General features: G+C 35.8%; 1 protein-coding gene across 2 annotated transcripts in view; it reads left to right on the forward strand.

Moving 5' to 3' along the window:
• LOC138706037 (Krueppel-like factor 8) overlaps nt 1–27,047 on the forward strand; it is an 877,162-nt gene that overhangs the window by 340,199 nt on the left and 509,916 nt on the right. The window contains exon 2 of one of the 2 annotated variants that reach the window (XM_069834934.1): nt 26,963–27,022. The exons of the other annotated variant lie outside the window; for it this stretch is intronic. Coding sequence (XP_069691035.1) covers nt 26,963–27,022 — 60 coding nt within the window. The remainder of the gene's footprint in view (nt 1–26,962; nt 27,023–27,047) is intronic. 2 annotated transcript variants of the gene reach the window in all.

Raw genomic sequence — 27,047 nt, forward strand, 5'->3', positions numbered from 1 at the left:
GGTACAGCCTGACATTACATCTCTCTAACCTGAACGTCGTTGCGACGGTCAAAGGGATTTATTTTTCTCTTTCTTTCCTTCATGTACAGTACATAACTCATCGTATGAGATTCCAATTTCTTTTCGTAATTGGGTTGTGATGAAGTGTTCTAAAACCAATTTCTTGAAATTTAACCTTTCCATCGTTTCGAAACTACTTAATGGTTCCATCGTCAAGATGGTATCGTTCAATATTTCGAAGAGTCGTTGTCCGCCGAGGATTATTCACATGCCTACAAAATTCTTACAAAGTTCACATTTTGAGCTTCTTGCGTGTACTGAACTGAAAATCAATTGGATTAAATTGTGTTGCGATAATCTTCGCAAACTTTGCAAAGCGAGGGAGCTCCTTAAATGGAAAAAAAGGTCAAACAAACAAACAAATCCTCTCTAGACGCCCTAAGGCATATGGAGGAGCATGGAGATAGGTTTCCATGCTTTCATTGGAGTGAGGTGATATGACATATGTTACAGTAATGCACTTAGACAGCCTTTTTACCGTAGGAATGTCTCGGTACAGTACTCAATTTGACAGAGGGTTGATTGGACCTCCGGTTGATTGGAAATTTTGGTAACGAGAAAAATTCTATCACCACTCGAAACCTTCCAGTCTGTAGCCGATTGCTCCGCCAACTGAGCTACCCGGCTGCCTCTTTAAGAGAAAAGCCACACAATTTCCTTATTTCATAATATAATTATATTGGTATAATTTAATTGCCAAAAATACGATATTAAAATCTTTTTAACAGAAACTAAAACTGTGCGATTTTTCGGAAGAAATTTAAGGAGAGTGAAAATTGAAGGCTTTACATGAAAATGGCTGTAAATGCCAAAATCATTAAAATTGGTTAAAAAAAAGTTTATGTCCCTGGCTCAATCCACTGTAATTTTATTTAGGCCCTAGCTTCTCCTATAGACGTGCAAAAGTATGATATTACATTACTAGTCGCACAAGAAAGCTCTGTTTTCTTTGGTTTGTCTCTTTGGTATTTACAGCCTTTTTATGTCCAGTCTTCAATTTAAAATGGGGTAATAATACAGGATGTTAGGGGTTTGAGTGTACAAATTTTAACAGGAAGTTCTTTGTATGAAATAGAACCAATATTTCTAATGAAATATTTTTATACAACGCATTGTTCAACCAATAAAAAATAAGTTATGTAAAAAGTTTCGTTGCCGATGTTGTCATATCTCTTTAAAATTTTAAGATTTACTGTGAATGTTGCGATAGATATTAAAAAGATGAGCAATTATGTCTTTATCTTTTTTGTATAAAGTGAACCGTTTATTCACAAATTAATTACTGTCACGTACAAACTAATGATTTAGTTACACGGAACGTACAGATAATACAATTATTTGAGCATTAATTTGTGAGCAAAAAATACAAAGACATAAATTGTTCATCTTTTTAATATTTATCGTGACATTCATAGTAAACCTTAAAATTTGAAAGAGATGTGAAAACATCGGTAACGAAAATTTCCACACAACTTATTTTGTATTGGTTGAAGTATGCGTAGAAAAGTAGAAAAATATTTCTTTAGAAGTATTGGTTCTATTTCATACAAAGGACCTCCTGTTAAAATTTGTGCTCTCAAACCCTTAACACTCTGTATATCAAGTATCAAGAGCTTAATTACCTTTGTTAATTATTTCCGAACACAGAAAATTACATTAAAATTTATAATGTATGTCATGAAATAATATAGAGACCATTCGGGAAAATACTTGACCACAAGTAAAAAACTACGTTTACACAACGTAATTTAAATATATTTAAAAATATAACAGCGTAATTTTGGCACCCAATCGAAAATCATACATAATATGTAAACTAGAAGCAGCGCAAATGAGATTCTTACAGCCAACAATGTGATAGACAATATAATAACATTCGTGAAGGAGTGCACATTCTGAAAGATATCGTGCAATATCAACGAAATTGGAGCAACCATATCAGCGAATTAAGAATTTCTTTTTCCATAAATGACCTTTCGTTTCCATCAAGAGATCGCCGAGATCTGGGAAGTTAGAGGCAGCGTTGGAAAGATGAGGAGCACCTTGTGACCGATAGGAACAGGGCCTAATGTTTTTGAACACAAATGTAATTCATTCATGTTGTTGGTGAGTATTTAATTCGTTTCCCGCTTTTGTAGTCTAAAACTGATGTTAAACAGAGGTTACAAAGAAGATGCGACTCTGATTATTCTGCCTGTTAATAAATCTAGAGGCTCCAAACATTGGCTGTGGAGGATGGCGTTTCCTGGTGTGCCATTGGAGTTAGGATTTCTCCCAAGGCAATCATATTTAACAGCGGATAACTCTGTACACCTCAGGCGGGATTCGAACCCATGAATGTGGTTGTTAAACTGCTTTCCTAACTTCTCGATAACGCCCTTTCACTGCACTGTTTAAAAAAAGGCTCGTATGTGGCCAAGAGGTATGCATGCGAACTCCCGACAAGTTCATTGAGATTTGCAATGGAGAAACGATTATAATCATGTGTTTCTCCTGCAATTCTAATTCTGTCTTTATTCATCTGTTTATAACATTTGTTCTCTTGTATACTTTGTGCAGTTTCGGAGAGATGTTAATGACGAAAAACTATTCGGCTATGACTAAGGTACATGAAACAGGGAACGACATCAGTAAACATCTGACAGCAGGGTCAATTGTGTATACATAATATTCTGTAGTCTGCGATGTCTTATCTTACAGGCCAGAGGTCAAAGTTAAAATTCGGTTACAGAGAACGTATAATGTTGTATGTTTATAGGGTTGTATTAATATTTCGTTCAAAATAAACAAATGGAATAATAATAAGAGTTACAAATTGAAGGGATCCGAATTCTATTCTCTTTATATAAATGGAGATTTAACTTCAGTTTTTTCCACCGGAGTAACTCAGGCAGTTCGTGCGCTTACCTGCTAATCCGGAACTAGCTCTGGCGTGGGTTCGATATCCGCTTTGGACTAATTGTTTGGTTGGGTTCTATCTGCCCCCCCCCCCCCCAAACTTCAGATGATCATTATGGCGAATCGTCGGCCAAAGATCATCTCACTATCACCAATTCCATCGATACTAACTAACCTAATAGTTGATACAGTGTTGTTAAATAACTGACTGAAATATTTCCGTTTCTAGGGATTAAATGTACGTAGCTATTAGAGATGAACAAAACTAACTGCCGCTCTCGCTCGCTGTGTTCGTTGTATTTGTCTTTCGAGTCTCGGCTCGTCATTCTCGCTGTGCTTCGAGTCTTGCTCATCATTCTCGAAATAACATTTGATCGCCGTGAAAAGATTTCGTAACTTTGAATAACATACATCATTGAAATAAATAACATTATAAATGTTTAAATGAAAAAAAAAAATAAAAACAGAACAGTATCTTAGTTATCAAACTGTTCTGGTTCTATTATACGATATTACCTATGATTATATAAATAGAAAAAAAAAAACAGTTTTCAAATAAATTTGCATTTCTAAGAAACAAAAACATAACGTTAATATTTTTTTATTTGAGATTGCACACTTGATCTCAAACATATGAAAAAGAAATTCCTAGCCTTTTAATAAAGACCTAGTAATTAAATAAAGACTGGGAAACGGATTATATTATACACTGAAAGGTAGAGATGATGTTTCAAATAGGCTACTTCATTGTTTATACATGTATAACAGTTGCCAAAGTAGATAAAAGTTCAGTCAGGTATAAAAAAACTGTGGCGATTGAAGGCTGCTTGACGTTCGGGACTTCGGGAGTGATCAATCTCGGCGTCTCGAAATACTCACAAGTAGTCTTTACGTCAACGACGCGACGTAACTATAGAACATTGTGCGGGTTTTCGGGTTTGCGGACGCTGTTAGTCTTGCTTTCTCGATCGTTGTTCATCTCTAGTACTATGTATCTTCTCTTGTATTTATTTGTTCTTATGTCCTGAGCTATTGCTGACCACATGGTCAAGGAGTTCCTTTACATACCAACGTCTAATTTTGGTTCAGAATCCTTACAAAAGTAAGGACGAAATAATACGAATGGCTTAGTCCTTAAGCAAATGTTGAAATAACATTTTTGTTGAGGATCGAATCCCGAATACGAAATCAGTGCATACTGTAACTTCGAAGTTCGGCCTTGCATTTGGTGAAAATTGTAGTGGAAAGCTGTCCGGTTTTACCGAAACTCGACACCGCTTTCGTGATAGCTGCAGCCTCGCAGCGCATCGCCGCACTGGAGCTCAGGCTCTACCTGCGCCGCAATCAGGCCGCGATATCAGAGATGCGGCGCTGATGATGTTCCTTCATCTCGGGACCGATTCTCACGCCCCCGGAGCCCCTCGCTCGCTCTCCCCGGAGGAGGGGGGAGCCCCCTAGTTGCAGCCTTCACAAGGTCAGTGGGCTCGGCGGAGAAAGGAGGTCGTGCAGTATAATATAGCACAGCGTAACTACTCGACTTACCCGTAATTAGGTGGCTGGCTGCTCTCTCTGCTCACTGCCTAATCCGACCCTCCGACGACCAATGCTCGACTTGTTTTCATTATTTAAAGCAACCGCTCTCAGAAAAATTGAATTATTTTGCTACAATTAGAAATTCGTTCGAATGAATCTGTTATTGGAATCGCATAGAGTATTAAAATAACAAGTTCTGAGCTGTGATAATCGTACGGTTTCTGGCTATAAATTTAGCGGACCTAGTTCAATTCCCGCCAGAATATGTGGATATTCTTTCCAAAGAATTTTGCGGTACCTGCAGTGGATGGCGTAGGTGCCCCAGGTTCGAATCCCAATCAGGCTTGGGATTTTCCATTTAAAAATCCATGGAGATATACTGTATGTTCGGGACAAGGTCGCGTTTTGGAGTTTTTCTCGAGGTTCTCCCGTCTTCTCATGTTAAACATCACCATCATTCTGTCCGATCTCTAATCTGTTATCATTCCATAGCATTCCCCGAATGCCGGCTGGCTACGTACCACCTTGGGTTTTGTCTAGGAACGAATGGAGTTGTCTGCTCGAAACCCAGAAATTCAGCGAATCTTAATGTAGTCTGCTGATGTGGGTTGAGAATACGCCTAGCTGGGGGTCAATGTAAAACTTCTGTCAGGTGGACGTAGCGTTAGGTTTCGTCCTCTCCCTTGACGATAACATATATATATATATATATATATATATATATATATATATATATATATATATATATATATATATGTAAAAGGAATTTTGGTGTATTCCATGTCTTGTGGTCCTGTTTTATTAAGCGCTGACCAAGGAGTAGCTAGTAGTCTAGTACTTGCGAATGATGCTAGTACATACTTCTATACTTCGTTCCATAACGTCTGACAGGAAAAGTAAACATTGCCGACAACGGAGATGAGAGGTACAATTTGCTATTCAACCAGTGACATGATCTCATTCCATGCTTATCTTCAAGTTGGTGGGGATAGAACACGTCAGACCACCCAACTTCAAGACAAGCGTGGAATGAGACTCTGCCATTGATTGAATAGCAATTATGCTGCTCTCCTCCTCTGCCGGCCATGTTTACATCTCCTGTAAACGAACTATAGTAAGAATAGAGATGAAATAAGCCAGACCTAATTTAAATTAAGTTGTTTTAACTTATTGCTATCAAGCCATATCCAAGAATACAAAACAATAGCAGAAAATCTTAATATTCATAACGAATTATAGTAAACGAGTAAACAGCATAATAATTATTGCTAGAAGAAGACAACATAAGTCATACACAAGGAACAAAAGTTCTAGCAGTCCTCTGAAAAAAAGTGATCTCGTCCGGCCAAATATTATTATTATTATTATTATTATTATTATTATTATTATTATTAGTTATAATGAATATAAGCTTATTAAGATTATTCTTGATAATAATAATAATAATAATAATAATAATAATAATAATAATAATAATAATAATATAGCTTTAGAAGGAAGGAGTACCTACATTACTTGGAATCGCTTCATTAAAATCGTATACAATATTCTATAAGAATTTAATTAAAATATAATAAATAATGAAATAAATTATTTTGAATTATTAATTTACTATAATTGCTCATATTTAATTAAACTATATTCCCTAAACAATTAAATCAGAAACTTAACAATAATGTAATCAATTCCAATTATTAAAATATATAAAATTATTACAATATTCTATCAAGAATTTGTTCTATATCGTTGCAATAGATGTAATGAATTAATTTGAATTAAGTTACTACTTCATTTTAGGTCCTTCGAAATATTCTGTCTTTCAGATTATTTTAAATGTTCCAGTGCTGAAAATGTTATGAAGAATTCTTCAACACTAGTTTTCCGGTATATTCTATAAATAATTGAATTCTGTTATTAGAAATTACGTAGAATTTTAGTAATAGTATAAATGTAACATAGTGAATTCATAAGATACATTCCAGGTGTGAGAAAACTGATTAAGCTTAATGTTATGTACCTACAGAAAATATGTAGAAGTGTGAGATATGATTTTTTAATTATTTTCTATTTAGGAATAAGTTTCTTTCTTGTTATGTCTCATTATAGTCTAGGTTTAATCTCGGTGAACATAATGCCTTCAGTCATTTAGTTAGTATTCGTAGTTGTTTCATCGGCTTCGTTTCCAAAGTTATTGTGTTATTGTTCCCGAAAACATAGCTCATTGTTCAATTTTTGTGGTTTCGTTCGACTGAAATATTGTCATGTTGATTGAAGTATGAAAATCACTATTTCGAACGAGCAATTCTTTATTCTATTTTTCCCACCGCATTCTTACAAAGCATCGTTTCATCCAGATTCTTGTAACATTGGACTGTATTTCAGTTCTGAAATGTTAAATCCTGTCTCCACAAACGAAAATGTGAATAACCACGGAAAGAATGGATTATGTCATCGAAGATGGAACGGATGAAATTTTTCTGTGGCAGGATTGATTGATTGATTGTTTGATTGATTGAGAGCTGGATATGGGATGGATCCTAGCTCTTAGCCATTTACGCCCTATATGCGATGATAGTCATTATTTTTCACCGTTCCTAACAAACTCTAAATACTATCTGTAATTTCAGAGAGCATATAGGACTAAGTGAAGTTACCTTATCGTTACCATCTCTTATACCATACATTATAATTTATTTCGATGTGAAATGTACCGGTTGCAAATCCAGACAAATGTGTCGCAATATGTGGGTCACTCCATTGTGACGGTTGTGATATTTGTACTATTTACAAAAGAAAATACTTTTTAATAATAAAACTACACGTTTAAAATTTGGGATTTGCTGGTCTTTGATCGAGTCAAAAGCCCTGGTATTTAACCATTGTGATGAATTTCGGTGAAGCGAGAGTGGTGTGCGGAAAGGAATGGGAAGCTACCGCATTCATCTTTCCCAAGAAAAACTGCAAACATGGATCAGAAGGAGAAAAAGGAATTGATTGGGTCACTAGCTCACATGTCAGAAGAAAGTGCCTCCTGAAGGATGCACTAGAATGAATGGTGAACTGCAGAAAAGTTTGTGGCCGAAGAAGATATCAGATGATAGACAACATTAATATATACATAGATAATATGCGGAGACTAAAAGGACGGCAGAAAATAGGAAGAATTGGAGAGTGCTAGATTTGCCCTTGGGCAGAAAAACTATGAATGAGTGAATGTTCAAATTTGTCCAGAATTTATTTCTACAGTGTTTACAGAAGCACTTCAAAATCTCTGACAAAACATTATAATAGAAATAATAGATTCTACAAAACATGCTTTCCTTCCTTTTTTTGTGACGGTTGTGACCATGTCATGACATGAAGTTACCACAAGAGTTCTTTAAGATAAGATATGGATATGTTGCTTTAACTCTGGATATTGAATACTTTTTAAAAACATATGTAACAGTTGTAACTGCTTTATGACGGTTGTGACATTGTGTGAACTTTCTAATCATATACCATGATATCTGTATGCAGATAATTTTTATATAAAGTGATATGTATGTACTAATTATTCTAAATGTATGAAAAAAAAACATTATTCATGTTTTATGTGAATTGTGGTATTAACACTTGTTAAGTATGTTAAAGAAATGTGATTAATATACACAGGACGACAATGTTTTTATACATACAGGCTGTTTGGCACGTAATGTTTTCATACATCACAGCTTAGCTAGGGTAGTCCAAAAGTCACTACCCATTACAATGAAAAAAACACAGATCGAATGGTAAAATGATACTTTATTCACATCTAATTGATTGATTGATTATATAGTAATGCACTCTAGTGTTTACATCAGCAACAGTAACTAACTGTGAAATGAAAATGAAAGGCGCGTAATTTGAAATCCATGAAGAGATTGAAAATATAATTCAAGTTCGTTAATGAGTAGTGACTTTTGTGTCAGCCTGTATATGTAGCATAAAACTGGAGAACCTTTGAAGAACATGCAATTCCCTCCAATATTGAACAAGGAACAATTACTACCTTCAAAACAAAAGTATGGTGAGTTGCATAACACAGGTTAGCCAACCACAGAAATGATACATTCTATACATTTAATTTCATACACTCTTTAAATTTAAGAATCTGGAGTATTAGGCCTATAGAACAGGGAGGATCAGCATTTCGTTGCTATATGGTAATAACCATAAAATTAATTATTACTTGCCAAAATAAAAAAAAATTAACTTTAATATTTTAGTAGTTACGTCAAAGTTTAAATGGAATGACCTATACAGATTTATATTTCTAACGTTCACTACGTAGGGCAGGCTAATAATCTTTAGAGAGCTAGAATGCTGCACCACGATATTGATACATCTACAAACATAGTCGCCAGTCGCTTCTTCCTAGAATTTGCCTGGAGTAGAATTCATTAAGGTAATGAAACTACCTTGGTGCCGAAGAACGGCAGCCGACCATAACCACGGTAATTCACCTTCAGTGCTTTCAGAATCTCGACTTGTTAGCATAAGGCGGTGATAGTTGTTCATAGGTGAAAGGGATGCGCTCTCCGGTTGATGATGTCTGAAGTAAATGTGAAATCAATTATTTTCTCCTCAAACTTTGAAAGGAAAAATAGAATGTGGAGAAACTAGACAAGAAAGTGGTGAGTGTCTGGTCGACGAGATGTGGACTCTAATTGATACGGAGTAGTAAAACAAACAAAGATTTGAATATAATATGATCGAATAGGGCTACTGTTGCTTGTGGTGTCCAGACTTTATTTTGCTTAACTTTACTTATAGCACGGTTTGATATCTGTGTTACGAAGAAGCAAAATCAGTACAAGAAGTGGATCTGGAATAGAAAAAACTGTGTTTAATAAAAATATGTTACGTTGACACAAAGTTTAGTAGGGAAAACTCTAGTACATATCACCAACACAAAACGATTCGTCTGCGCTATTTCATTTCTTAATATTTTTATTTTAGAAGTATTGTTTAAACAAGTACAAGTCCACACCTGTGGAGTGACGGTTAGCGCGTCTGGCCGCGAAACCAGGTGGCCTGGGTTCGATTCCCGGTCGGGGCAAGTTACCTGGTTGAGGTTTTTCCGGGGTTTTCCCTCAACCCAGTATCACAAATGATGGATAACTTTCGGTGCTGGACCCCGGACTCATTTCACTGGCATTATCACCTTCATCTCATTCAGACGTTAAATAACCTAAGATGTTGATAAAGCGTCTTAAAATAACCTACAAAAATAAAAATAAACAAATACAAAAAGGAAACTTTATTAGCGCTGTTCGTTCGACAGTAGACCCTCGAGTGTTTCTAATTACAGAAGTTATTAAATCAGTAGGCCTATTGCTTGTATTAATTTATTTGTAACAAGTTCAGTTTAAATTTTAAGTGTCTGTAAAAATCAACACACACACATATATATATATAGAAGAATGATGTGGTTTAGTACGAAGTTGTACAGACCCAGAAACAAAATTCAGGTGGCCCAAATTTTGTTTCTGGGTGTATATATAAAATAAGACAAAGACAGAGCTCGGTTCAGTGTTATATACTCAGGTTCAATTTCATTGGCGGACTGCCAAGTAATATTCACGAACAAATGATAGCTAGGACCCGGGATGGATCTTACGCTTAGGCTCATATATGTCCATTATGCGCCATATATGCGATGATTGTTCTAATGTGACAGGTGGCCTGGGTGGCATTCTTGAATTCAATGCTGACAGGTGGTGCATCCTCAGCCCTGACAGAACCGTGTCTGTTCTCTAAACAAGTACCAGTTGAGCCTCAGGGCCAGGACTCCCAATCCCTCAGCATCGGAGACGAGTACCTACTAAGTCCAAGACTTCACCGCAACCTATTTTTTTACTTGGTTATTTAACGACGCTGTGATGGTAATTATGACAGTGACGTTTGAATTAATGATGACGAAATGATTCCGAGGCCCAACGCCGAAAGTTACTCAGCATTTCTGTTTCCATTGGTTGACGAAAAACTTCGGAAAAAACCCCAACCAAGTAATTTGTCCCAACCAGGGTTTGAACCCGGGCAGATGCCATTCGTTACTCCACAGCGGTTGACACGGCACAGCTAGAATTTTATGAGACCGTGGCCGTACTGTTGTACCGGAGTCTTCTAGTGCGGCAAGAAAAGAGCTACAGAATGTTTATTTGAAAACAGCTAGCTATTCCACTAGAAATTACTACATGTTCAGAAAACATTACTCAGCTTAATACTCATTAAAGCTGTGGTGTGGTTGTCTTGACTACTGATTTCGTGATATGTGGATTATATATATTTTTGCAATGATCTGCAAACTCGTTTCAAACATCCACTATCGATCGGCAGTTTCTGGGATTATGTGGCAACCAGAACTATGGAGTCGGAGTCGAAAGCAATTTCTGGATGAGTTAGAATCTGTAGTTGAGCGACTGCAAGTCTGGATTTGATGTAATGTCATAAGAAAGTACCTTTACTTTCCCATAGCGTGAACTGCCAACAGTAACATATTTACGGATATTCGATGAAATGTTGAGCTATGTTGTTTACTAATAATGCTTTGCAAGTTTGTGCCCGATACTTTTAGAAGAGATAAAATACTTATTGAAGTCAACAATAAACATAGAATTTATTTAAATGGATTCGGAACGCCCTGTCTTTGTAATGCCAAATGTGCACATTTCATTACTCATTTTCTTAGAATTTACTGTAGGAAGGAAAATGTTTTTTGACCATGGTTCTAATAATATTTTTTAAATTTTTACATGAGTTTATTTTTTTTTTAATTTCACTAAAAATTTGTGTCATAAAGTTAATTAAATATTTCAAATTAAAAAGGGAATTGTTGAGTTCATAACTTTCTTTCTTTTCTTTTATTTTTTCTTTCTTTCTTTCTTTCTTTCTTTCTTTCTTTCTTTCTATGTTAAACTTGATGTAATAAATTTTGCATTAATCTTTGTTTGAGAAAATGGGGTATAATTTAAAATTCATCATTAGACTATATACTTCTGACTGAGGCACTGGCTGATATGTACAGCCTTAGACACAAAAAATGACCGATCTTCTGCAAGCGTGAATTTGTCTAAGTCTACTTCGGGAAGCGCCTGGTTTACACGACTAGGGAAAGGAGGTTTCTGTTGTACCCAATTTAACCCTTTGTTATGGAATATTTGCAACTTTTGATCTATAAACAGACAGAAAAAGCAACAAAAAAAAAACAAAACAAAGAAAAAACAGAACGGAGTCTTCAATAAGAAATTCGTTAACGTGTAAACCTAAATTCTCACGGAATCAACCGAAGTCTTCCGAAAAAGACTTAGCGTATGGCAGCCTGTCTTTTTTTTTTATCTAAGACTGTACATTTATCACCAGGCAGTACATCTCACCTTACGATAGGCCTGTAAGCCAGAGGAAGAACATTGTTTGTATACATCTAAATTCTGATTAGTGCAATATGTTACTATTATCTGTGCATTTCAAACTGACTGATCAAGGTCACGTGCAAACGTACAAAAGTACAAACCACGCACGAGCCACTGAACTAAAACTGTGAACTGAAGCACTGGTAATTCTTGCTGTCTCAGCTGACTTTAGTTGAGGAGAATGGTCCCGGTTGGGGTAAGCATACGAGGCAAATGCACTCCATTGCTTGACCTTGAGCCACCAGTTCGAAATGCACAGATAATAGCGATGTATGCAATGAAGGGGGGAATGAACTAGCTACCCTAACCCCATTATCTCCTAGCTTAGTTGCCTCATGAGTGATGCATTATTGGTGTCCCTTATAAGGCTCAAACCTGTCTTCCGCCAGTTGACTAAACAACATTAGGCTATAATAGCCTTATGATAATACTTATTGAGTTTTTAGATAGAAATCTGTTAAGTTTTACTTGTTAACTTCGCAACTAAACTCCACCTCACAGGGTCAGAGTGCTGTCAGTAGTGCAGGAAAGAATGCCAAATGATGAAATGTAGGACTGTATGTAGGTGGGAGAAATGTACTCCTCTTACAAATGATATATCTACCTGAGTTAGGGGTTGTTTTAAGATTCAGATATAAGAAATATTGTTAAAATATTGAATACCTTGGGAGAATTTATAATAATTACTTACGAAAAGCGATGGGGAAATACTAATCAATGATAAGGAGAATGTGAGAAAATCGAGAATACTGTGGAATACCGACTTGGAACAAAATAATTTTATCCTACCAATGTGACGATAATGGTTTTATATTTTCAGTGTGAAGATAATGAAGAAGATGGTTTTATAATATCAGGGTGAAGATAATGAAGAAGACGGTTTTATATTATCATGTGAAGATAATGAAGAGGACGGTTTTATATTATCAGTATGAAGGTAATGAAGAGGACGGTTTTATATTATCGATGTGAAGATAATGAAGAGGACGGTTTTATATTATCAGTGTGAAGATAATGAAGGTGATTTTATATTATCTCTGGGAAGATAATGAAGAGGACGGTTTTATATTATCAGTATGAAGGCAATGAAGAGGACGGTTTTATATTATCGATGTGAAGATAATGAAGAGGACGGTTTTATATTATCAGTGTGAAGATAATGAAGGTGATTTTATATTATCACTGTGAAGATAATGAAGAGGACGTATATTATCAGTGTGAAGATAATAAAGATGGTTTTATATTATCAATGTGAAGGTAATGAAGAAAATTGTTTTATATTATCAATGTGAAGATAATGAAGAAGATGGTTTTATATTTTCAATGTGAAGATAATGAAGAAGATGGTTTTATATTTTCAATGTGAAGATAATGCAGATTATTTGATATTATCAATGTGAAGACTTTGAGCCTTTTCACATGCCGCCACCTAGTAACGCTTCTCATTCTTGTCACCGTTAGCAAGAGTGTATCAAACGAAGGCGTCCACACGTGAAGTGCAATCGAGCCACTTTGGCGATCATTGACCGAACATTTCCACCAGCAGCCAGCAACGCTGCTTCGAGTAATGAAGCATCGGAGCTGTTCACAAAAAGCAATTGATGAAGTTAATGAAGCGTGATAATCGGTTGCGCGTTTGAGTCACTAAACAGCACCATTCGGAAGCGCCGCTGAGTGGCACTTAGACCTCAAAGTCAGTTTCAAGGATTCGTGCGGTTCCTTGCTCCATGGAATTGATCTGTTGGAAAGACAATGCTGTATATTAGGTAATATGTGCAAATGGTGGAATGGTAACCAGTAAAAATCTATTTCGTTCACATGATCTCGTCGCATTTGATTCGGGCTTAAAATATCGACGGTCAGTCCTTTGGCTAACGTATCTGAATATAAAATATTAAAGCAGTTTTATTGTCAACACATGGTGAAAGAACCACGTTTCAGCTTCATTCGTATATATCTTACAAAGTGTTTACTACTTGTGTAATTTGTGTTATAATTAATACTAGTACACCTTGTGTGGTCCGAGAGACCCTGAAAACTTGCGCAAGTTGCTCACGTTTCAAATGTTTATTAATCAAATAATAGGCCTACCTTGTGTGAATGAAATATATGTTATGAAGTTCCACACACACTCAATTAGCATTATAAGTCCAATTGGAAACATAGACTTACACTTCTATGTACGTGAGTCCTCGGCTGTGACATATCAGGCTACAAATCCGGAAGAAACTAGTTGAGTTCCTACCAGTAAATGTGAGAATTATCTCGCTTCCGATGGGTCCGAATGTATTTATGCCCTGTTTCTTTTTCTGTGTCTTAAACTGTGACCTTCCATAATGCTGATCACATGTGCACGAAGTTCCGCTATGTTTGAATGCGTAATGAGGACGAATTGAGCCAAATAGTCCAACCCTTGATGTAAATATAATACATGTTCTTATTAGCTTATATCCTTTAATAATTATTTTAAGAATAACTCCATGATTTTTCTTTTTATTTCTATAATTGTATTTGTGTTTCTGGTGGTATGGAAGAGAAGGCCTGATGGCCTTAACTACACCAGAATAAACAAATAAATAGGCCTAAGTAATTTTTAGAGCCCTGTACCATGCTAAGTCCTATTAGGTGTAAAGTGGGAATAGAGGGACACTTCCTTACTCATAAAATGAGGAGCTTAGTATCGGAGTTGGACAACTCCAGGCGAAAAACTAGATCCTTGGAAACCAATGTCACTTTTATACGTACATTTTTTTAACATTCTCATGGGTCATAGAAATATTTTTTCAGTCTCAAAATGTGATTAAAATTAATATTCAGGTCGAAATTTAAGTTTAAAAAATTGGAGTTATCCATCTTTCAAACTAAGTCATGGAGTTGTCTGTTTTTGAAGCCAAATGAATCCATATTTAAAGTGGAGTTGTCTGTTTTTGAAACCAAAGGAGGCCTTATTTAAAGTGAAATTGTCTACTTTTGAATCTAAGTCTCTTCTAACCCGGTTTCAAAGTAAATTTACGTAAAACAGTACTTATTCGTCCACAATCAGTCATGTTGGATTCGCGATGCATGATGGGAAAAGGTGGTACGAATGTGGGCTTCATTGGCTACTGAAGGAATTGTCCTAATTTGAAACCAAGCCACTGTGGAATTTCTACATTTTGATACTAAAGCGCACAATTAAGTGCTATTTTCGCTCTGTTCTGTCCGTTTTTGAACCTAAACAGTTCCAGAATCGCATTCAGCACACAAAATTCTATGAGAAAGAATATCTCGAAATCGCTTCTCAAATGGTGGACAAGATATAGAACAGTTTGGCTCACAATCTTGACGTCATTTGTGGGTGGTGAAAACCATCCAGAAACTCGCATACGAATGAGTTATCTTGTGTCCGAAAATTCAAGTGAAGGTACCAATTGCGGAGATTCTGTGGTTATTTGGTCTGAACTTTATCGTAGCTGTGTCATGTAGTTTATCTTGTGAGAAAATGATATGTTGCATCATTCTCCTTTTTGTGTTCTGTACCTACGACAAAAAGAATCATAAATTCTGTGGAAATGTTAAAATAGGGGAAGGAGAAATCTTACCTCAAAACAATCTCTTTTCTACCACATATTCTTCTTTTATGGCCGTTTATAATCGTTCGAAAATCTTAAATAGCATATACTGTACCAAACTTAGACTACATTCGTGTTTCTTAATTTCGTATTATCTAGGACAAGTATTGTTTAGACCTAGATGTTGTAGGTAAATATATGAAGCATTAAAATTTTAAGTGGCTGCGAAACAATATTCATGACACCAGTTCAACGGAACATTTCTTCACATTTTTGTTGGACTTAAATATTTTCACACTTGATTACATTTTTCAGCGATATTGGCTTTTCTTACAAATCACCAAAAATATCATGAATAGACGTAATGGACTGGCAGTCATGGTATCGCCTCAGCCTGAAAAATTTAAAATTCTAAGTAGCCTACTTTCGTGACCGATTCTCGTATAGGTTGAGGACGTTGTTAAATAAGAAACTAGAAGAGATCCAAAGTGACGAATCTTGCTATGTTTTCAGTAACTATCATACCCCATTTTTTTGCTGCAAAATTTAACGAAAATAATTAAAATTATAGAAGCTTCGGCATTGAATGTTGATATTATCCACATAAAATCATCGCACTTTGCTGTAAAGCTCAGTCCTGAAATTTAAATGAAGTAGGTCGTGTCTTTACAATTCAGCCCAGAATCATAAATGATATTGTTTTAATGTTTCGTTCTATGATGATCAGTTTCTTCCTCAAATCTGTTGGGATGATGGTCATGAATATTACACAGGTACCAAACTACTTGTTTACTTGACAAAAATTGCGACAGATCACTATTAAAAAGTCTAATAGTAGTAATAGTAATAATAATAATAATGATAATGATAATGATAATAATAATAATCATCATCATCATCATCATTGTAAAAGAGATATTGGACGCCCACACAGAAGATGGTCTGAACAATTTTAACAATTCTAGCTTTTATGAAACCGGAACGAGCCTATGGCTTAATGCTTGTATGGTGATTATGATGATGATGAAATTTTAATAAATGTTTTTACTAACAGATAACATTTCAGAAAAAATAATAAATTGCAGTTTAGTACATGATCGCAATTTAGAAAGATTGTGTGTCTCTCAACATTGAATTGTTTACCGTTCTTTTATATCTCTGCCTTTAATTGGTAAATAAAAAATTACTGTCCGTTAGAAGACTCGAGTACAGTAAGCTATTTATATTGCTATCGTTTCAGTTAAAAGCCAAGATTTATTGTAACTTTAATAGCTCTTAAAATATCTATCGTCGCTATATTTCACAGTTTAGAATTATAATGATTTCAAAGATATCTAAATCTTCGGTCATATGCGGTGTTCTAAACCTTATCGATGGCTAAGAAGTGACATATCTCGTATCTACAAAAATGGTCATTTAGTTTAACCACATTATTATACTTTATTATTATTACGTCCACAGAATTGGACAGCTATATGATATTTTGTCCTCGAGTAGTAGATCTTGCAAAGTAGAAACATATAGCCTATATAAAAAATTGTCTGTTTTGAGAGAAATTAATTTTTAAAACAGTTTTCTGGTTCACTTGTAAATTCATAGATACGAGTTATCACTTCTTAGCCATCGATATAAAGATTCTAAGCCTCGTAACATGATCATTATATCATAAATAAAATTATACAGTAGTGATTAGGCAGTGTTGTAACTCACGTATACCTTAACAGAGAAACGTGCGTAAACATTTCACTGCTCTGCGATATGATTTCAGTGTGTCAGTACTTTCTTGAATGTTAACACAGCGTTCAACACTCCAACACGTCGGCAAATATTGCGTAAGTGACGAAAATCGAGTGCAAAAATGAATGTATTATATTCCGTTCAAGAAAGGATCGTATAGCAATATATTTTAAACATGGACATACGATTTTTCCCACATGTTATCTTTCTGATTACCCAATGTCCATTCTCCCAATTAATTTATTGCTATTATTACTCGTATTATGCCAGAAAATTGTGGCATTAATATTACTTCTTAATTAGATTAAAAACAGAAAAGAGATGGACTATGGCACTCATGGGAAAAGTGAAAGAGAGAATAGAAGGAAGTTGCTCTGTAGTGTACCAACCAGCAACCATTTTGAATTGTATTCACATTACTGGGAGTTTCGTTACTTGTGGATGTCCAGTTTTGTTCAGAATTTATCACAAGAGACGCACTAGGTTGGGCCAAAGAATTAAATTCCTGAAAGTTTTCAGTGGTGCTTTTATCAAAATATAGTGAGATAGTTCTAGACACGAAAGTTATGCAAGTTCACCCTGTGCTAAAGATACAAACTTCGTTCCATTCTATAAGTAGTAGAGATCATCATCATCATAATCATCATCATCATCATCATCATCATCATCATCATCATCATCATCATCATCATCATGAAGAGGGAGGACGAATCTTAGCGCTAGGTCAGTCTGAGAGAACTATTACGTTAATTTCGAACAAGGCGCATCACACTAGCTGACTACGCGAATGTTCGCTGAGTATCCAGCTTTTGAGCACGGACTTTGAATTTGGACTTAAAAATTACACCCTTACAAAATTGCTTTAATTCAAGAACTGAAGCCAAATGACCATAGATTGTGCTGTGTATTCTGTGACTGGGCTATGGAGCAATTTAGCCAAAATATCATCTTTAGAGACGAGGTCCATTTTTGGAGGAATGGTTTCGTTAATAAACAAAATTGCCGCTATTGGAGCAACGGTTCGATCCCGGCCCAGGTCAATGGCATTTAAGTGTGCTTAAATGCGACAGGCTCATGTCAGTAGATTTACTGGCATGTGGAAGAACTCCTGCGGGACAAAATTCCGGCACTCCGGCGACGCTGATATAACCTCTGCAGTTGCGAGCCTCGTTAAATAAACCATAATTTAATTTTTTTTGTATGGAGGAATCATTGATCCATATTTTTTCCAAGATGAACGAGGAGAGGCTCTGACTGTCAATGGAGGAAGATACTGGGCTTTGATAAGGGATTATTTTTGGTCTCAATTGGAAGGTATATGGATACCAGAAACGTCTGGTTTCAGCAAGATGGCGCCACATGTCATACTCGTCACTAAACAGTCGACCTCTTGAGGGAGAATTTCAGAAGCTTTATTATTTCACGTGGTGGTGATGTTAACTGGCACTCGAGATCACGTCATTTAACGCCGCTGGATTACTTCTTATGAAGTTATGTAAAATCACGAGTTTATGCCAACAAGCCAGAAACAGTTAATGACCTAAGGAACAATATCACTCGCGTTAGTCGTGAAATTGAGCCTGGTTTATGCTTGTCAGTCATTGAAAAGTGGAAGACTCATATACGCATAACGCAACGAAATCGCGGCGGCCAATTAACTGACGTTCTCTTCCATACATAATTATATTAAGTGTGATTCAGAATAATAATAATAATAATAATAATAATAATAATAATAATAATAATAATAATAATAATAATAAATAAACATCGTTCTTTTATGCAATTTGTTTCATTTTAAATGTGTGACATGTTATGAAATGGCAACACAAAATAAGAACAACCTCAAGGGTCTCCACCGCCGAAAAGGCATTTCTTGGTAACGATCACTAGATGGAAGTACATTGCTCCATAAGGGTTATAGCGGAACTTCTTTTGCAGTCGCCAGATGGCAGCACAGTGAAATTAATGAAAGTGGTTGCCTCGAAAGTTATTAGGCTGATCAATCTGTTATGCGGTCAGGGCTAATGGCAACTGATGTGAACATTCCTTGGTAACGAAATACAATATTTACATTTACTTATTTTCAATGAAGAAGGCATAGATGACGAACCCTAGAATCATAGAATTTCACACTTTACCTTATGTTAAATTTCATAGAAACAGGTATCGCAATTTCGAGGACATGATATAAAATTTAGGATTGAATAAAACTGAAAAGAAAGAGAAAGCGAATAACCTTGTATAAATAAGTGCTAAATGATATCTATTCGAAATCATAGCAACTGGCGTGAACAAATGAAAGATTCCTGTATGTTTTCCCATTAAAATAGCTTTCGTGAACTGCGTCGTCTAAGAGGCACGTGAAGCCGGGAATGTGCATTCCTTTTATGGCACTCCGAAATGTAACTGTTTTGGATATCACGCTGAAGCCAGCTGAGTATGCCTGTGTATTTATTTGTGCCGATACGTTGTTGTTAAACTGTTTTGCGTGTGGCACATTTCTGGCACATGTATCTGTGTATTTTACTATCATATTTCAACCAAATTTGGATACATATGTCAGTATCTACAAAGTAGTTCTTTCGTACTTCCAACACAGACTTCTGGAAGTTGTTTCTAGATGCCATGCAGTTCTATGCTTGAAACTAAAGCATTCCTGCTAAGAAGCAAGAACATAAGTAATTCAATTGTGACTGGTTTAAGAATGAATGAAACTCGTTTCAAGCTTTGCTTCCTTAAGTACTTAACACAGTTTCTTACTTTTTATAGAAAAAAAATTGCTGTATAAGTTAGCAGATTTAAAATTCCATCCAGGAAACAGAAATGTAACAGGAACAATGGAACAATGATGGAACCTACATTATTTGATTGCTAATTAATAGGTATGCAATAAGATTTCATAAAACATTAATCTCAAAGATTGCAGTATAAAATAAGAATATTCATTGGATGTAGTTTTAAGATAAATCAGTTGTTACAGATCTTCCTGTAGATATTAAAGCGTATTTATAAACTGATGTGCTTCACAACTGTTTACAGCCCACAAGAATTTGTTGTAGTTTTAAGGGTAGTGGATGGTGATGCCTGTGCGATTAAATAATTTCAGTACAAAAGTTTAGTTCAGTATTTCTAGGCTTTCAGTGTTCAGAGCGGAATAAAAATTTACGTAGTTATACAACTAATTAGTTTCTTATCAAAGTGCAAAAAAAAGTCCTAACTGATAACGTGTTTTCCCGCTTGCTAAATGTATCTCAAATTTCAAGATGCACATTATTTTCTACAATCTTCACTCATGCCTTGTATATTTTTTATGTTATCAAATAATGCATATTGCAAAATTCTAAACCAAAATTTAGTTAAATATTTCTCCCTTAGTTAAACAGAAAAGAAAAAATTAAACTTTTATTAACAATTTTTGCCATTTTTAATGCATATATTTTTTGCCTCACGTTATGTGTGTAATGTTCATAAACCCATAGATCTACTTTGTAGAACATAGACTGCAGAAAACACTGTAGAAATTTCATGTAAATAGATTCGCTAGTTTTAGCGAAAAATGTGCCTAAGTTTGAAAAGTATAAACTTACGGAAAAATGCATTTAAAAAAATGTATGAATTACATACGCCGCCAAATTTAAAGAGGCCATTTGAAGAGCTTGTCTGCAAGATAGCTCCCCACAATATAGGCCTATATAGGCCTAACACAAAATAAAAAATCTGATTTTTGACTTTTAATACTATCCTGTCCACTTAAAGTAAGTTATATGATATTACGAATATGTTAAATTTACTGTATCTTAATGATGGCAATATAATCATCAATTATTACGGCTTAGAATATGTGCGTTGAAAAATAAAGTGAAATGATATTCAAATCACGAGTTTGACATAACAGTCACGTTACAATTTGACGGAGTTCACCCAGTAAACAACGAATAATTTCCAGACAAATCGAGATTTCGTCTCCTGCAGATCCTGTGAGAATTGAGACAAGATTCTTTTCTGCGCAGTGTCTTTTCACTTTATATCGCACTTGCTATATATTATGATATAGAACGAGTCAGACTTAAGATTCCGTCAATCTTACCGAGTCACGAGGTTGCTTTTTGACGGGCGTCGCGTTAATTCTTCCCGGCCTTTCGTTTGTTTTTAGCTTGGCAAAGAACATAATGCGTGGGGTTTCCTTATCAGTTGTTGCACTAAGCCAGCGACACAAATCTGAATTTTACACTATTTATCAATCTGTCAGTTTGTTTTATTTGGTTATTTAACGACGCTGTATCAACTACGAGATTATTTAGCGTCGATGAAATTGATGAGAATTCGCCATAGATTACCCGACATTTGCCTTACGGTTGGGAAAAACCTCGGAAAAAACTCAACCAGGTAATCAGCCCAAGCGGGAATCGAACCCGCACACGATCGCAACTCTGGATCGGCAGGCAAGCGCCTTAGTCGACCTCAATCAGTTGTCCGAGTTGTATTGAGAAATACATATTACAAACCATGGTTAGATACACAGTACGGCACCGCATTTTCCTCGTTAAAACGTTATCTTCTGAAGAAGATGTCGTAGACGTTATGTTCCGACTGCGATTTATAGAGGCCGCACAACCAGCCTGTGGAATCTGCGTGTTTCTAAATTATTTAATAAGTGGCGAGAAACGGGTTTCGTTCTCGATAAGAAGAAACGTTGTCCGAAGCGTGCTGTAATAGAACAAACACTTAAAAGATAGGTGTGTGAGGATGGCGTTGATTCTAACATCCAGTCAGAAAATCGTGTGCACGCTACTGGATCACCTGGATTCAATTTATGAATCACCGACACCTTCTAGATATGAAACTTAAGGCACCACAGAACGTTACGATACGTTTAATTATCTATTATAGTGCTAGGCGACGGAGAAATTCAAATACCTGGGAGCAACAGTAACAAATATAAATAATACTCGGGAGGAAATTAAACACAGAATAAATATGGGAAATGCCTGTTATTATTCGGTTGAGAAGCTTTTATCACCCATTCTGCTGTCAAAAATTCTGGAAGTTAGAATTTATAAAACAGTTATATTACAGTTGTTCTTTATGGTTGTGAAACTTGGACTCTCACGTTGAGAGAGGAACATAGGTTAAGGGTGAATAATTTCGGGGGAAAAATTGTTCCGGGACCGGGTATCGAACCCGGGACCTTTGGTTAAACGTACCAACGCTCTCCCACTGAGCTACCCGGGAACTCTACCCGACACCGATCCAATTTTTCCTTCTCTATCCACAGACCTCAAAGTGGGCTGACAACCGTCAAGCAACCAACATTTGAGTGCACAGTAACACTAACTAACCAAAGGTCCCGGGTTCGATACCCGGCCCCGGAACAATTTTTCCCCCGAAATTATTCAAATTAACTTTACAGGGAGTTATTCCTGAAAGCTTAATTTGCATAGGTTAAGGGTGTTTGAGAATAAGGTGCTTAGGAAAATATTTGGAGCAAAGAGGGATGAAGTTACAGGAGAATGGAGAAAGTTACACAACACAGAACTGCACGCATTGTATTCTTCACCTGACATAATTAGGAACATTAAATACAGACGTTTGAGATGGGCAGGGCATGTAGCACATATGGGGGAATCCAGAAATGCATATAGAATGTTAGTTGGGAGGCCGGAGAGATAAAGACCTTTGGGTAGCCCGAGACGTAGATGGGAAGATGATATTAAAATGGATTTGAGGGAGGTGGGATATGATGATAGAGACTGAATTAATCTTGCTCATGACAGGGACCAATGGCGGGCTTATGTGAGGGCGGCAATGAACCTCGGGTTCCTTAAAAGCCAGTAAGTAAGTAAGTGGTGCTAGGCGACGGGTAGTCTACCTTTTTTTTTTTGCTCAAAATCAGTTCAAGAATATGGCAGACACAAGAAGTAACAGGCGCGTGTACATGAATACATGAATGTATGTGTTCAATTGTGTGTGTACGTAGTCCTATATCTAATGCTCTTAAACAGTTCATTGAAAATGTTATTTTCTGGAAACTAAAGACAGTGCATAATTGCATAAGCTTAGTACTAAATGTCAGTGTTCTTTCAGTGATTGAGTGACTGGTGGATGAAGTTAGCCCTCCCCAAAGAACCCATCCATCTTTAATATTGGATTTCTAACATTCGTCACTAAGTTTTATTCCTGTCTGCAAGTTTTGGTCATCTCACAGGTCAACGGCGTAAAGAGGTTACACTCGGAAGTGGGTGTCAATCCCGCTTAGATGTGGTTACTTGGTTGGGTTTTGACATAGAACTACGTCTTTCTCCTTAATAAGTATGCCGTAGTAACTTGGAAATTTACCTTCATATAAAAATGTAATTTTCTTATTCTCCTCATATTTTCCGTGTTCTTCTTGTGTTATCCTTATTCTCTTTGTATTTCCCTTGTTATTCTTGTATTACCCGTTGTTCTTCTATTCCCCTTGTTCTCTTTGTATTCTCCTTGTTCTTCTATTCCTCTTGTTCTCTCTGTATTCCTCTGGATCTCCTTTTCTTCCTCTTGTTCTTGTACTCCCCTGGATCTTCTTCTCCTCCACTTGTTCTCATATTCTCCTTGTTCTTATTGTATTCCCCTTGTTCTCCTTGTATGCCCCTTCTTTTCCTTCTTCCCCCTTGTTCTCCATGTATTCCGCTTGTTCTCCTTGTATTTCCCTTGTTCTCCATATATTTCCTTTGTTCTCCATATATTTCCCTTGTTCTCCATGTATTCCCCTTATTCTCCATGTATTCATCTTGTTCTCTATGTATTCCCCTTGTTTTCCTTGTATTTCCCTTATTGTCCTTGTATTAATCTCGATGCCCTTGCATTCCCTTATTCTCCCTGTATTCCCCCTTTTCTCCTTGTATTCACATTGGTATCGTCGTATTACCCGTTTACTCTTAATATTCCCCCTTTTCTTGTGTTTCCTTCTTGTCCTTGTATTGCTCCTGCTGTCCTTGTGTTCCCTTTGTTGTTCTCGTGTTGTTCTTGTATTACCCTTTTCTCCTTGTACTCACCATGTTAGTCTTGCATTCTCCTTACTGTCTCAGTATTTCCCTTGTTCTCCTTCTGTTCCCTTTGCTAGCCACCACCTGTAGACATATTTCTACTTAAAGCTATGCAGGACAATGAAGCTATGTAGGGATTACCTGTGAATTTTTTTTATTTTCTTCCGAGGTTTCCTCAACTGCCAGGTGAATGTTGGGCGAATTCTCTGAATCATACGCCAAATACAATCCCGTAATCACCAATTCCGACGTCGCTAGATAACTGAGTAATTCACATAGCTTTGGAAACGATATTAGGAGTCCAATTTTCTGCTTCTAGACCATTCACCGATGGACTGCAGAAAATATTAGTCCAAGAAGAGATAAATTTGTGTAGGAAAATCCGTGAAGTATTTTTCGGGTGCCCTTTTCTCCAGGGACAGGGTTCTCTTCGTACCTGTCGTTAATCTATGACACGGAATACCTAATTTAACATTCCATTCTGTGAAAGCCTTGATGAAAATTATTTTCAATTAAAAGTCTATTCTCATAGCTGAATTTAAAACTGAATCGTGGTTTCAGTAGCTAGCATCGTAGGTTCTGTAACTGTTGCTAAAGTCTCATACACAATGACAGTAATATTATTCATGCTGTAGGCCTATATATACTGTATACGTAATTGTAATGGACAAGGAGGCAAATTCTGACTAGAAAGCGACTTTCTTTTGTCTGCGCAGGCTTTTAAAGGCACTGAGTTGAAAACTTGTTCAACTGTTGCAGAATGTAAACATTTTTGCACGCCGTATGGTCGCACAATGCCTCTGCTGACGCAACAAATCGCTGTATAATTGCTAATTTTACGCTGTTTAGTGCCTTTGCCCTGCCATTTGAGTTGTTGTGGACAATGCTGTAATGTTGATGGAATTGTAACAGAAGCTCTGCGCGTTCGCCAAACAAGAAAGGGGCGTTTCAAACTAAAGAACGTGTTAATAAAATATATATATATATATATTATATATATAATTTATCTTTTTTATATTTATGTTTTTATTTATTTATTATTTATTCAGTTATTCATCCATTCATTCATTTGTTTATTTATTTATTTATTCACTTATTTCTTTGTTAATTAACTTATTTATTTATTGTCGAATATGAAATTGACAATTGTTATAAATGACAAACTAATTTACAAAAAAATAGGTACAATAACATGATTAAAATGTAAGTTCAAGTATTTCAGCACACAAAAATTCATCATTTGAATAGGTAGGTAGGTATATATTTCATGCTAGAGACACTTAACGAATATATAGCACGTCATTATCATAAAAGGTACTGCCATTATTAATATTATAATATTCCTCAAGGCTGTAGTGGTGTGACCAATAACCATTTCTTTATGCCAATTTTAAATTGCTGAACGGTGATTGGCTTAGCCATTTCAGCCAGTCTTTTGAATAAACCAATTCAGATTTTTATTTAAACTAGTCTGAGGAATATTAAGGCTCTGTCTTGTATTATGGTCATGAATATCAGTTCTAGTAACATAATAATAATAATAATAATAATAATAATAATAATAATAATAATAATAATAATAATAATAATAATTTAATTTTCCGTTAACACATAAAAAGTTGGAATAAACATAAAGTCATTGTTCATTGTTAATTAGTTACTCCTAATACAATATTGTGCATCATTATAGCCATTTTACTTGAAAGAATATACAAGAATAAATAGAATTAGAAATAAATATATTAGACAAAAAATTGGAAATACCAGATAAAATTAACTAAATAGTAATCCTGTTCTAAATTGACGACACAGAAGAAGAGATGAATGGTGTAAAATTATTGTTATTGTTTGTCTTTACTATTATATTCAATCGTTATTTAGTATAATTATCTGGTTTGACATCAATATCTGTATATACTTGGAATATATTTATACGCAAAGTCATATCGGTATTATGTGTATAACATGTATTTGGATTATTATTGTTATTATTATTATCATCATCATCATAATCATCATCATCATCATCATCATCATCCTTCAGGATGGAGGGCGAACTCCTACCGCTGTCCTTCATGGTGAACTCTTGTGCTAATCCCTGGCTAGGCGCATATTCAAATTATACTAATTGCTTGTGTGAGGTTCGATGCGTATCCAGGTTTCACGCAGGCTTCTCCACACTTATATACCCATACCAGTCCCCTCCGCACATCGTCACCAGAGATGGGAAAAATTCTATGAATAAGAAAATGGATTGTAGATCGGCTGGAATGCTGCCAATACTTGACATGGAGAAATGAGAGAACTCCACCTGAGATTTGTGTACCACGAGTGTCGCTGTGAATTTTACACTGAAAAAATTACCTGTCCAGACTGGGACTCGAACCCGGATCGGACATATGGTCTAGACTGTAGAGTCTAGAGTCTAGAACAATCAGTCACAGCCGGGACATTTAATACTATTACGCATTCCTTTGAATCGCATGTTATTAAGGGATCATGTACTCTTGCATCGGTTAAAATCAAATTTAGATCATGATGAGGGGATATTTCTTCGTAAACTAAAGATAGAGCTGTAAATGTTACAACCCTTTCCTCCATTGTAATTGTATAGTTGGTGTAGATAATAACAAAATCAAACATTGTTAGTGTTACACAAATTCGACTGCTGAATTCATCTCAATTGTTTTCGGTTTTAATTTTGTTATGTATTTTGTTCCAGGTGAGTGTACCTGTTGCTGGACTGTTGTGGATGACGTCACCATCACATCGGCTGCAAGTTGTAAGTGGGAAAAAAAGCGCAATGA

This window comes from Periplaneta americana, chromosome 9 (genome assembly GCF_040183065.1).
Source record: "Periplaneta americana isolate PAMFEO1 chromosome 9, P.americana_PAMFEO1_priV1, whole genome shotgun sequence".
In the NCBI taxonomy this organism is placed as follows: domain Eukaryota; kingdom Metazoa; phylum Arthropoda; class Insecta; order Blattodea; family Blattidae; genus Periplaneta; species Periplaneta americana.